This window comes from Lissotriton vulgaris, chromosome 5, assembly GCF_964263255.1.
Source record: "Lissotriton vulgaris chromosome 5, aLisVul1.2, whole genome shotgun sequence".
Lineage (NCBI taxonomy): Eukaryota > Metazoa > Chordata > Amphibia > Caudata > Salamandridae > Lissotriton > Lissotriton vulgaris.
In genome coordinates, this window is record NC_141693.1 from 1731790816 (window position 1) to 1731803797 (window position 12982).

General features: G+C 44.5%; 1 protein-coding gene across 2 annotated transcripts in view; it reads right to left on the bottom strand.

Annotated features, from left to right (window-relative positions):
* Positions 1 to 12759, bottom strand: part of SGCA (sarcoglycan alpha) — a 146761-nt gene extending 134002 nt beyond the window's left edge. For both annotated transcript variants that reach the window (XM_086923960.1, XM_086923961.1), the window contains exons 1-2: positions 12643 to 12759; positions 841 to 963 (exon numbers count right to left, since the gene is read on the bottom strand). In XM_086923960.1, coding sequence (XP_086780086.1) covers positions 841 to 963; positions 12643 to 12679 — 160 coding nt within the window. In that variant the 5' untranslated portion in view covers positions 12680 to 12759. The remainder of the gene's footprint in view (positions 1 to 840; positions 964 to 12642) is intronic.
* Positions 12760 to 12982: the final 223 nt, after the last annotated feature.

Genomic DNA, 12982 nt, shown 5'->3' on the forward strand with positions numbered 1-12982 from the left:
CTTCACGCTCTCTGCGGGTTGTTCCTTCACCTCACCTAGTGTCGCAGCAATGGTGCCATACGCCTTAATGCAAGAAAGGCCCTCCAGTTCGAGGACTGGTATAAACCTTAAGATGGTACATAGGGCCAACCACCTCATGGGCCCCAGTGACACTGCACCCGCTGCTATATTGATAGCTTTGCACTGCTTCCCCTCTCCTATGTTGCTTACTCCACCCCACCCCTTTGTTTATTACCCAGGCTTCCCCCCCCCGACCCCCAGGGGCTTATCCATTGGCCGCCCACTCTCCCTGCTCACAGCCATTTGCTGCTTTCACATCATTTTCCCACCAACCATTTCTCTGTTGTTCTCCCACTCCCCATTCTCCTCCATTTTTATTTTTTATTTTAGGAGGCATCTATGTTTCATCATGCTGTTTTGGTGTTTTTTTTTGCCGATGCTGTTCTATATTCAAATAACCATTTATTTTCATTTTCGTGATGCTGAGCGGCATTGTCAAAAAGAATTGTAAAGCCACAAGGCTAGATCTGTTGGCTGTGCCTGTGCTTGTTTTATCTGCTACTGCTTCTTTTTGTTATTTTTCTTTTCTTTCGCTCCATATTTTTTCTCACAGAGGAATCCCCACCTACCTTATTTTTTCCTCTTGCTAAACCTGTTTTCCATATTTTATTGTTGTTGCATGTCTTTAAAAAGTTCAATATTTTTCAATGTTATTTGAAATTTCACTTTTGAAGTATTTCATTTCTTAGCGATAATTTTGTAGTTTTGAGCCATACCTTGCCATCGAACCCGTCCTGCTCCACCCACCATGTTTATGGACAGGGATGTCACCAGACTCACCGTTGTTGGAAGGGAACGCCTTCAGGTAGTAGGTCCTGTCCAGTTCATGGACAAAGAGAATCCCAGCAGAAGGGAAGACATGCCGGTCAGCAGAGGCTGAGAACAGGATACTTGCATGGAGGACTGTATGTAGGAAAAGAGACACTCAGTAAGCCTGCTGTATGAGCTATGGACACCAGTGCACAAAGAGGAAATAGAGGCTAAGCACCGCCCATCATTAAGCTAGAAGAAACACTAAGAATCCCTGCACATGGGTTTCAGATAACTTGATTCATCATGCGGGGAAGGTTGTTCTAGAATATTAGACAGTCTATTCAATGTGATACGTTCCACCCTGCCCCCTAACCCCTCCCCCATTGGTTCCCTGGTGGTACCCATCTCATCATTGTTTCTTTAGGTGCTGCTTCACCCCCAAAATAACCATGCTAGAGCTCAGAAGATAAACCAGCAATTTAGATGCCTTTATATTTTGTTTGTATCTTGTCACAGAGGCCAAATGTTAGACTTTGTCTCCTGACACATTGTTGTTTCTTGTTTTTCACATGGAGATTGGGGTTTACTTTTCTTTCTCTGACTGCAAAGTGAGAGGATTTTCTAAAGTGATCTATGTGACAATGTTACTGAATGTGAGAGGAAAGGCTGTAGGATGGTCATTGTCTTCTAACTCAACAAAACATGAACTGTATAAATATTTCAAAATATATCAGCAGCATGGAAATCACAGATCCGGGTATATCTTTTGTAATTCTGATGTGATGGAAACAAACATCTTAGTAGGATCAAACCAAATCTAGGCACTTTAGTTGGTGTTTCGCAAATGATAAATATTCACTAAAGCCCAATTTCCACACATCAACATTTGTGCACTGTAAAGTTTGATCAGTAAAAGTATGTCTGTGCAAATTTAGTGGTCATTTAAATTTTAAATGTGCTGTCTGTAAATGTATTTGCAACCGTGTGCTTCAACGTGCACCACCTACTGCATACCATACCTTGACACTCTCCTGCTAAATGGGCGTGGCTCATTTGCTACACTTACTCTTTGTGTGAAGCTAGGAGTTTTCACAATCACAGAGAGGTAACACTGACGGCAGCACTGCTATTCTGAAAATTGTGCTAGCGCCACTATCTAGGAGGCTTTTTAGGTCGAGGACCGTCGCACTGCGTAGCAGTGGGCAGAGTCCGAAGATTTTATGTTTTTAGGTTAGGGGGGCTTGAACCCTCCCCTCTCCTCCATTGGCTGGCTTCCTAAACGGAGGCCAGTCATTGGAGGAGAGGGGTGTCACTCCGTTCAAGCCCCGTCTCTTTCGGATTCGGGGGCGTGTTTTTTGCGTTCTTTCACCCTGTGATGTCATCCGTCACTCAGAACGCAAAAAACACGCCCGATTCCGAATATTTCGGACCTTTGCGGCCGCCATTTTTTTTGTTGTTGTTGCCCGGCACAGCCTCGCTGCCACTCCAGGTAAGTTTTCTTCTGCCCCTGATTGTGCAGTTTTTCTTGTATATATGTCTGCTTGAGCATGCCCACTGCCGCTTCAGTTGGTTTCACAAGTGGTTTTAATGAACGGCCCCACACTGCCTTTTCCTCGGGCTTTACGCGATCATGCCCCCTGACAGGTGAGATTAGCGGTTGAATCATGGCTTTACATTGCTATTGTCTGCATGCCATGGGAGTTTGGTGTCCGCTCCTTTCGGGCAAGTGTGCACTCTCGGTCACACCGGGTGGTGGTGTGAAGCTGATAGGCTGCAGATTTTTAGCGCTTCTAGCAACAGTCCGTGCCTTGTTATTATTTTCCGGGTCTTTCCCGTTCTTGCTTCTCTGTCTTCCCCTTCTGTCGCCCAGTCGTTCCCTCTTGTGCTCCAGTGCCGAAGCAGACCCTTGAACGCAGGTCCAGGACCACATCCGTCCGTCCACCCCGTACCTCTGCTCCACCCTCACTCTGTATGCCTCTCACACAGGCCCCACTGGTTGCATCCACCATTTAAGCCCCACTTTCATCGCTCCTACGGGTCCCGCGTCCTTCATTTTGACTTTTTATGTGCTTACTCCCTCCGCTTGATTCCTCTTCTCTAACCTTCTTTCTGTCTCCTCTTCCTCCGTCTGAACCCTCAGTTTTCATCCTGCTCGTTTTCCTCTCCCTCGTTTCCTTTCCTTCCGTCATCCTCTACTACTACTTACCCCCTCACCATTTCCGCCCCCTCTGTTTTTGCTTTGTACCCATCAATCGATTATTCATTGTAATTCCCTTTACCCTTCGCTCTGTTCAGTCATATCCTCCATCGCTCCTTTCCCCCTCTAGCTATTTTTATTTCTTTTACTTTCTCCCTACTTTTTTCTTGCTCGCATTCTAGCCTTTTATTTCTTTCATTGTTGACAACTCGTCTTGTCTTCCCCTCCTCTTCTCTAATACTTTTTTCTTTTTCTCTGCTTCTTTTGTTCTGTTTTCCATGTGTTTGTTTTGTCCCCTCTCCCACCTTCATCTCAATTTTCCTCTTTTCTTGTTTCTCTTTATTTTCTCCCGTCGCTCCGCTTTCCCTTCTTCTCTTTCCACGTTAATCGCTTTCTTTTTCTCTCTCTCCCCAGCTCGGCGGCTCCTTGCGTTCCTCCCTTGTCGTGTCCCTCCCTCCCTTCTCTTTTAACGCTCTCCTTAACCCTCGCCCTGAGGAAATAAAATGTGTGTGAAAAGACTTTTTTTAGGAAACGAGCAGCCTTGCTGCAAATTGCATCTGCTGGACCCAGCAATGGAGGAGTCAGTTTGGGGGGGAGTCGGTTCGCGGACAGTAGGAGCCTGCAGGGTTGAGGGAGCAAAGAGAGCTTTGCAGTAGGGCTGGGTGTTGAAATATCATAATAAAAAAGCAAGACTGGGGAAGCTGAGGGAAACAACTAACAACGGCAGGGATAAATAACATGGAGAATGACTATGGGTGGTGTGAGAGGGCTGCAGCACACGAAGGAAAGAGTAAGAAATCCCTTGAAGTGTTATAAGGAAAGATACAAATGTTTCAATGAGCTCTGGTGAAGGATGAGTGCAAGCTATTAATTTGCTTGGATATTTGGGCAAGCTATTAAAACCATTCACTAGCTCTGAGGTTGAGGCGCAATACAGGTGCAGCATTTACTAGGGACACCATTCACTGGCTCTGAAACTGATGCGCGATACAGGCACACCGTTCACTGACTGATATTGACTCATGATAGAGGTGCGCCGTTTACTTGCTCTGGTGTGGATTCTTGAGGCAGGCACTCTAGTCTCTTCATGGGATCTGATGATGACGCATTATACAGCCTTGCCATTAACTAGCTTTGATGTCGACTCCTGATAGAGGGGTGCCGTTTACTAGCCCTGCTGTTGATGCTTGAGGCAGGCACTCTTCTCCGGATCTGCATGATACAGGCACACCGTTTAATGGCTCAGATGTTGACTCATGATAGAGGTGCGCCATTTACTAACCCTGATGTTGATGCTTGATAAAGAATCTCTCTTTACAGTCTCTGATGATGACACAGTATACAGGCACACCGTTCACTGACTCTGATGTTGACTAATGATAGAGGTGCGCCATTTACTAGCTCTGATGTTGATGCTTGATACAGGCTTTCTCTTCACAGGCTCCGATGATGATGCATGACATAGACACACCAGTCACTAGCTCTGATGCTGACTCATGATAGAGGTGCGCTATTTACTAACTCTGATGTTGATGCTTGAAAAAGGAGCTCTATTCACTGGCTCTGATAATGAAGCATGCTACAGGTTCACAGTTAACAGGCGATGATGTGGACTCATGATAGAGGTACGCATTTACCAGCTCTGATGTTGATTCTTGATACAGGCACTTTCTTCGCAGTCGCTGATGATGACGCAAGATATGGCTCTTGGAAATGGCCCTATCTGCAGGGACAACCCCAAACCGTGCGCCTTCCACTCCCCCTTTTTTGCAGAATTCGTTTTTGTTGACTTTAGGACTCTGGGCACTTTACCACTGTTAACCAGTGCTAAAGTGCGTATGCTCACTCCCTACAACATGGTTTGATTGACTTATCTACAACTGGCATATTTAATTTACTTGTAAGTCCCTAGTAAAGTGCACTACATGCAAGCAGAGCCTGTAAATTAAATGCTACTAGTGGAATTGCAGCCTTGCTTGTGCCACCCGCTTAAGTAGCCCTTTGAAATATGTCTCAGGTCTGCCACTGCCATCTCGACTTGGCATCTATATCCCCTTGCCAACCCTTACACTCCCCTTTTTTTTACATTTTAGTCACCCCTAAGGTAAGTCCTAGGTAGCCCATGGGACAGGAAGCTGTGTAATGAAACAGTAAGACATGCACTTTTAAGTTTTACATGTCCTGGTAGTGAAAACCCCCCAAATTCTATTTTCACTACTGTGAGGCCTTCCCCTCCCATACATTAACATTGGGGATTCCTCGTACATTTAATAAGCTGTGATTCCCAATTGGAAGGAGGTAGATCTGACATGCTTAGTATTACTGGAATTGTAATGAGTTACTGGAATTCTAATCAGAAATCCTCTTTAATGTTAACGTCGAATTTTTCATTGCAATTTAAAAAAAAACACTTTTAAAAAGATGGCATTTTTCTGCTCTTAGCCCTTTGTGCCTGCAGCGTGTCTCTAATACATGTATGGGGAGGGAGACAGCTGGACTGTGTGCATTCCCTCTAGACAGCCCTAAACATAAAGGAAACGTAGATGTGACTGACGGACCATCCACATCCGGATGGGCCATCCTGGGCAGGATGGGAGGGAAGAGCTGGCTACAGCCTCACACAACACCTGAATAGGCTGTGTCATGTCAACACACAAATGACTGTTTAACCCCCTGTAGTTGGTCTAGAGCCAGGGCAGGAAGAGAGGAGCTCTGTGTACCTGAGGTCCCCTCTTTGAAATCTCCTCCTCTTCAAAGGCATCACTGGGTATAAGAATTCTGCCCATACCAACTTAGTAAACTACTGGACCCGTAAAGACCTCTTCCAGTAAGAAGGACTGCTGTGGTGCTAAAAGGACTGCTACTCTGCTGGACTGCTGCTCCAGAAGAACTGCTTTTCTGCTGTAGTGCCCTGCTGCCTGCTACCCCCTGCCCTGTTGAGGAAGGAATTAACCCATCTCACTTGAACCCAGAGTGACTCCAAGGGCATGCTTGCTTGCCCCCTGTTCTAAGTCTCAGGGACATCAAAGACTTCTCATCATCCTGCAACAGCACCTGTCTTTGTTTGCTGTAAGGCTTGCCCTTCCAAGTGATGTCAATCCAGTCCTGGGCCCTTGGAAGTGGGTATAAAGTGCTGCAACTGCCAGTACCCACACATCAACGACATTACGCAGATCGGAACCGATGCATCTCCCTCGATACCGACACATCTGAAAGGATTCAGTACATCGATTGCTGACAGTACAGTGCATCACTTCATTTCCAAAGCATCTGCGAGGATCCAGTACATCGCTTGCCGACTGCGCAACACAACGCGTTCATCCTGCAGCTCGGCGACAACGCATCACCTCTCTGCTACTCACATCTCTGCTCCGTCAACGATGCAACCAGGTACTTTACAGTGGACAATGGGTGGTTCCTGTACCCGACCAATGCTCCATCACCGTCGGTCTAAACATGGTCTAACGTGACCAGATATCTCTGGTTGTCACTTTAAGCAGTTTAAGCACTATAATTTCAGTTAATCTTTAAAAATGCATAACTCTGGTTATACTTATTGATTTTTTGTCATTTTGTTCTTGTTTTGTTCATAAAGATATAAGCTATTTTTCTAAAGTTGTGTGGATATTTTTGTAGTGTTTTCACTGAGTTATTTTTTGAAGTGTTGTAGAAATACTTTACACATTGCCTCTTAAGTTAAGCCTAACTGCTCAGTGTCAAGCTACCATAAGGTGAGCACAGGTTAATTTAGGGTGTGTATCTGACTTTTCCTGAATAGGTTTGTGGTTCCTGCTTGGACAGGGTGCATACCTCTGCCAACCAGAAACCTAATTTCTAACACTAGCTCTGATGTTGACGTATGATACAGGCACACCACTCACTGGCTGTGATGTTGACACATGGTACAGACAGACCATTGACTAGCTATGATATCAATGAATATACAGGCACACCATTCACTGGCTCTGATGTGATGCATGATACCGAAAAGCCAATAACCAGCTGTAATATTAATGCAAGACACTATATGTTTTTTTCTTTTGCAAATATGTGGAACACCGTAAAAGATTCATATTGCCCCTTATGAGTAAATATAATTTTAAACAATTGCATGTAGGAATGTATTTTTAACAATCCTCGCCTGATCCTCCTGTTTGTTATTCTGTGGCGTCTTTTTTAATCCTATCATGGAAGACCCGGAGATTGTACAATACTCAAGAATAAATTTGGCTCTCGTCCTTATTAGCTGGTTTTCACTGTCTGTTTAGTAATCACAAATGTACTGTATGTTTTTATTGGATGTTTTTATTGATCCTCCAAAATTTGTATTTGGATGGTTATATTTATCGTGCATATCTGTACTTTTATGATCTTATTTTATCAGTATCTAATAAAGTGAATTGACTGACTGACTAGTGCAAGACATTGGCACACTATTAACAAGCTCTAACATTGGTGTACTTTATGGACATTTTATTAAGACTTTTCATTGGTGTGGAATATGGACATCCCATTAACTAATCCGGATAGTATTGCAAGAGACGGACAAACAATTAGCTAATTTTATTTGCTCATGATATGGTCACAGCAACATATAATAATGTCAATATTATCATGTTTTCACGCACTCCTATAGAGAATATATATATCTGCCCATAGATAAAAGTTTGTCTAATAGCAACTGTACTTTAGAACGAAGTTATATTCACTGTGACTTAATTAGGCTTTTAAGTGTATTTGTCGGTTTACATTGATTATTGATTAGATTACAAGTAAAATCAGGATCAAGTAATTCACATTAAATGTATGAAAAAAACATAAGACATGCACTGATCTGGAAACACGCATTGGGAAATATGGACTTGAATTTCTTCAGGGAAAGCTGCACCTCTATGAAAAGAGGAATCTGGGCCAAATGTCCTTGTCTGATATGAAGGACAAGTATTCTTACAATCAACGAACATCTGATACCTTATTGCTCCCTTATCCAGAAACCGCTTCACCCCTACTTACGACCCATTGATCTAATATAAGAAAGTCTCTCTAGTTGCTGACCACTGCAGACAATCAACTAATCCCTTGTTTGCAGTACAATCCATTCAAAGGTGATTCTGACTTATGCACAAAGAAGAAGTTATCCTTGGAGCTAGAAGAGACATACTTCATTTATAGACAAATTCTAACAGTTTGAATTGCACTGGGCTGATTAATTTCTTGTACTCAAGTCGTACTATTTAGTCAGCATACCGCAGCCCAATTTGGAAGAGGGGTCATTGTAGGTAGCAATAAGGTTTGATGTGAAACTTTCCAAAAGTTTGATTCAGCTTTACCCTTGTTTCCAACTTTAATCTTTAATCCACTGAGAGTAAGGTCAGAATGCAAGGTGGCGAAGTGTGGCTCAATGATTAGAGTTGTAGACCCTGACGCAGAGGTCTAGCCCAGGACCGGGGTTCAATTCCCCGCCTCGGTGGGTCTTGGGCTCAAAAATTCCACGGACCTGATAATTCACGCCTCGGTGCTTATTCCAATCATGGAGTCCCACTCTGCAACTCTGGGCAATAGCTTGCTTAATCTCCACAACGCTAAGGATGCCTGGCCTCCACCTTGGGGGTGCCCAGGAGTGGGTGCCTCACAGGGAAAGCCAGGATGGGTTCCACAGCGGTATTTGTACAAGCGCCTTGAGACCCTTGTGGGTGAGTAGTGCGCTATACAAGTAGCAATTTACATCCATGGTTTAGGTTATGATCATGGTATGGGTACCCACCAAATAAAGATATTTAGGGTATACCCATAACCATTTGATTACTTTATTTGGACCCCTGAATTGAACAGAAAATCTCATATTTAAGAGCTTCCGTAAAGAGTTGAGCCCACCTGGTGGCATTGGCCTACCAAAGTGAGAAAAGCACAGAAGATGAAGCATGCCACCATTTGGTGGGTGAGGGTTTTTTTTCTAAATAATATTAATATTCCTGTAGGAGTTGGTACTATAGACAATTGGGAATGAAGGTCTGGTCCTTAACACGCTTTAGTGTAGTAGTTTGCGTTACATGGGAGTACGTGTGAAAGCCTTATATATATATATATATATATATATATATATATATATATATATATATATATATATATATATATATATATATATATATATATATATATATATATATATATATATAACCTCTTGTACTCTATGTTTTGTGTTAGTGGATCTCTGCAGGACCTCTGCCTGTGACCAGGACTGGGGGCCAAGGCCTGCTAGTCTCTCTGTTGTGTGAGGGGACTACACCCAGGGAACCCAAGACCACCTGCCTGCTTGCCAAGACCAGCGTGCTCTGTGAGTAAGAAGAGAGCATTAGAGGGAGCACGGTCCAGTGGGTAGCCATAGAGTAGCCATCATCCAATGTTTTGGAGGACTATCAATCCAACTGTCATGTAGAGCCATAAAAGTCCTGAAAACTGAAGCAACAGAACTGGGGAAAAAAAGAAAACACTACCTAACTTAACAAGTTTTAGTACAACCTGTCTAGAAACTTACTTTTTGTATAGTCTGTAAGTTTTATACTCATCGGTTCTTTCTTTTTTTCTTTTTAACCTAATTGCTGAGTACTTACCTTTGCGAGTTTTATTTTAAAATGTACATTTCTTGTATGGTGGTTTTCCACCCTTTTATGATTTTTTATGAAATCGAATAAAAGTATTTATAATAGTATTTATATAGCGCACGACTACCCGGAGGCATCTCAGCGCTTGTACAAATACCGCTAAGGAACCCTTCCTGGCCTTTCCCTGTGAAGTGCCCACACCTGTTCACCCCCAAGGTGAGGCCAGGCATCCTAGCATTGTTGGGGCCATTGTGAAGATTAAGCAAGCTATTGCCCAGAGTTGCAGAGTGGGACCCATGATTAGAATAGGCACCGAGGCGAGAATTATCAGGTCCAAGGAAATTGAGCCCAAGACCTGCAGAGGCGGGAATTGAACCCTGGTCCCGGGCCAGACTTCTGCATCAGGGCCTGCCGCTCTAACCATTGAGCCACACTTCACACTCAGTGGGGAGACGTGCTGATATGATGAGATGGCTGCGCATCGACCGAGACACTGAACGGCTCATTGCCCATGTGCAGGATCAGTTTGGCGAACCTCGATCCATGAGACGGCCGATGAGAACTTAGCTGTGAATCAAGTACTGTGCGGAGAGTGTTAAACCTGTACTGCCTTGTTGCGGTGACCCCATATGCCAGGAGAGGCCACTGTGGAAGTAATTGTTGCAGACAAAGTGCCAAGGCCTGGTTAGGCCTTTGTGACGACCAAATATACCAGGTGGTATAAATGGCTGTGCAGTGAAGACAGACACCTTTAAGCGGATACCGTGGCAACCCCGTATGCCAGAAGGAGCAGCTGGTACCAGGTACTGCAAAGTTCATGCCGTCACCTGGAAAACTGAAGCTGCGACCTGCGGGTCGGAAAAAAGCACCAAGACATGTCCCTGACCTGTGCCGTGGATTCTGGAGTATGTCGAGTGGACATCACTCTGTCACCGGGAACTAGTCTGGAGCATGGTGTTAACACACCCATGTGATGAAAGGCTGAACTTACTGCACCAACAGAAACCAGGAGTACCTCTGACTGCTGTTGGAGCTGCTGTCCAGCTCAGGAAGAGCCTTTGTCTGCCAGGTGCTACTGTGTGTCCCACAAGCAGACAGACTTGACCAAATAGGACTGCAGATTTGCAAGTGCCCATGGTTGGGGCACCCCCTGAACTGTTGAACACTTTGTTGCTGATAGAGATGGTAAGACTTGATCCGGGCCTGCCCACTGCCTCATTGCTAAAGGTTCTGCTGCACCATAGACACTTTTGACTGTTTCCTAAGAGTCAGACTGGACTCTTGAGTAAGGCTACTAGTGAGCATTACAGGGAAGAGGGTGGTACAGGAATTTTCCAGCTAAACACTAGGGCCCTGATCTCAAGGGGATTTTGTTATTGCTTCCAAATGTCATATATTACTTCTTTGAATGCATAGAGTTAGAAATAAAATAATTATTGTTATTGTAAAAACAAGTATTTGAGTAGATATTGATTTATTGACATTACTGAGTGCATTTTGAGTTACGAGTCGGATTCACTAACCTGCATTTACAATCTTCCCCACCCCAGAGGGAGACTTTGACTGCTTGACCACAGCTACCACTGAGAGTCAAGTGCAGAAAGGGTACTCTGCCCAGTTGCTCAGGATCTATAGAAGGCCAGGCCCTAGGACATCAGGAGTAGAAGGCCTCAACCACCACAGTGGAGCCCAGTTGCCTCTACGTGCCCCGTGGTCCTCTGAAAGGGGTTCTGACAAAGTGGGGAAAAGCATACCTATGGGATGTGAAAATAAAGCAGAGAGGGGCAACAGTAGGCTGTGAGTGGTCAAATGAGGAAAGAACAGAGGTCAAAGTGGGCAGGATCTATTTGGAACAACCTTCCCAAGCTTCATTCATTTTAACAAAACAGTTCTCACATTTTTTGTTGCAAAATAACTGTTCCCAAACGCTTACCACCGACTTTGAGTTGCCTAAGTCTGAAAGGGAGGGGGAGTGTATCCTTTACCCTGAAATGAGAAAAGGCACAGACAGCTAAAGAAGAAACACACTTACTCTCGAGGGTGTCTTACCTGGAAGAAATGTAAATGTGTGCTAAAAACCTAGGAGCCTGTGTATGGCTTTAATTGATGGCATCCTCTGATACTTCCTTCCTTGTTACAAAGAGTTATTCTTTTTCGGAGGTCTTGTAAGGTTCTTACCAGTTCTGAAATGGATCCTTTTAATGAAAACATATTAATCACAGGTGTGTACTAAGCATGGTCTGAGTACACATACCTAATATTATTATTATTTTTGAACGCACTGTAGGCACTGAATCTTTTTGCAAATTTGGGAACGTCTCTAGTATATGGAATGAAGTCAATCTTATACCGAGAGTGGTATATGGCAACCTATCTCATACTATGTGTATTTAAACAAAAATGACACATATTCACAGTGCTTTGTGTCAGGCTGACACCTCTTAGCACTATGAAAACGTGTCACTATTCCCTAGTACACCAACCAGGATTAAAACCAGTAACCACATGCATCTGAAGTGATCGCAACTGATCCTTCCTACTGCATTCCGCAAACATTAGTTTAAATCGAATTTATGTTTTGTTTATGCTGTTCACTTTATATTTTACATCCAGTTACACGCAAGAAGGAAAATAAAACAATCGTAGATTGTAATTTCTTTGTTATTTTTAGCCATGTCTCTGACCCCTCCCCCACACACAATGACCCCGCCCCATAGATCTACGGGTGACGATTCTGATACTTTTCAGTGCATTTCAACAGCTGGGAAAGGACGACAGTCGGAGGGAAACAGCTCGAGCCATGACGTAGATTGAGCGTCCTCTGTGTGGCTGAGGAGCCGCGTCTCGCGCCATGCTGTGACACAAGGGGCTTTATTTAGATTTTGGCAGGCTGCAAAAGTTTCATGTTTTTCGCCGTACGCCGCTGTGTTCCACGGGTGGGGGCACAGAGGGGAGGGGTGTGAGTGTTAATGTAGAGAAGAACAAGGGGCACAAAACCGCGTTAAACCCGGGGGTACCCGGGGTACTTGCCTGTCAGGAGGGGCGCCCACAGCTTCAGTGCTGACATCTTTCCTGGAGCGGTGAGAGCGGCTTTGTGTGCGACACGATCTGAGTGACAGGGACAGCCGGGGCGGCGTGGGGGGAGCGCGGGCCGTGGTCCAGAAAGTGTCCACCTGACGGACTCCCAGAGCGATTTGGTCTGCGGATGTCTGTCCTGACTGACCCATTGGGGCCTTTCATTCTAGTAGAGGCCGTCTCGTTTATTCGCGTCTCTTCTGCGTTACCACCTCCATCTGGAAACGGAAACCTGTACCTGCGGCGTACGTAAACTCCGTGAATATTTACAGTTTTGGGATGAGGAGGGGGCACG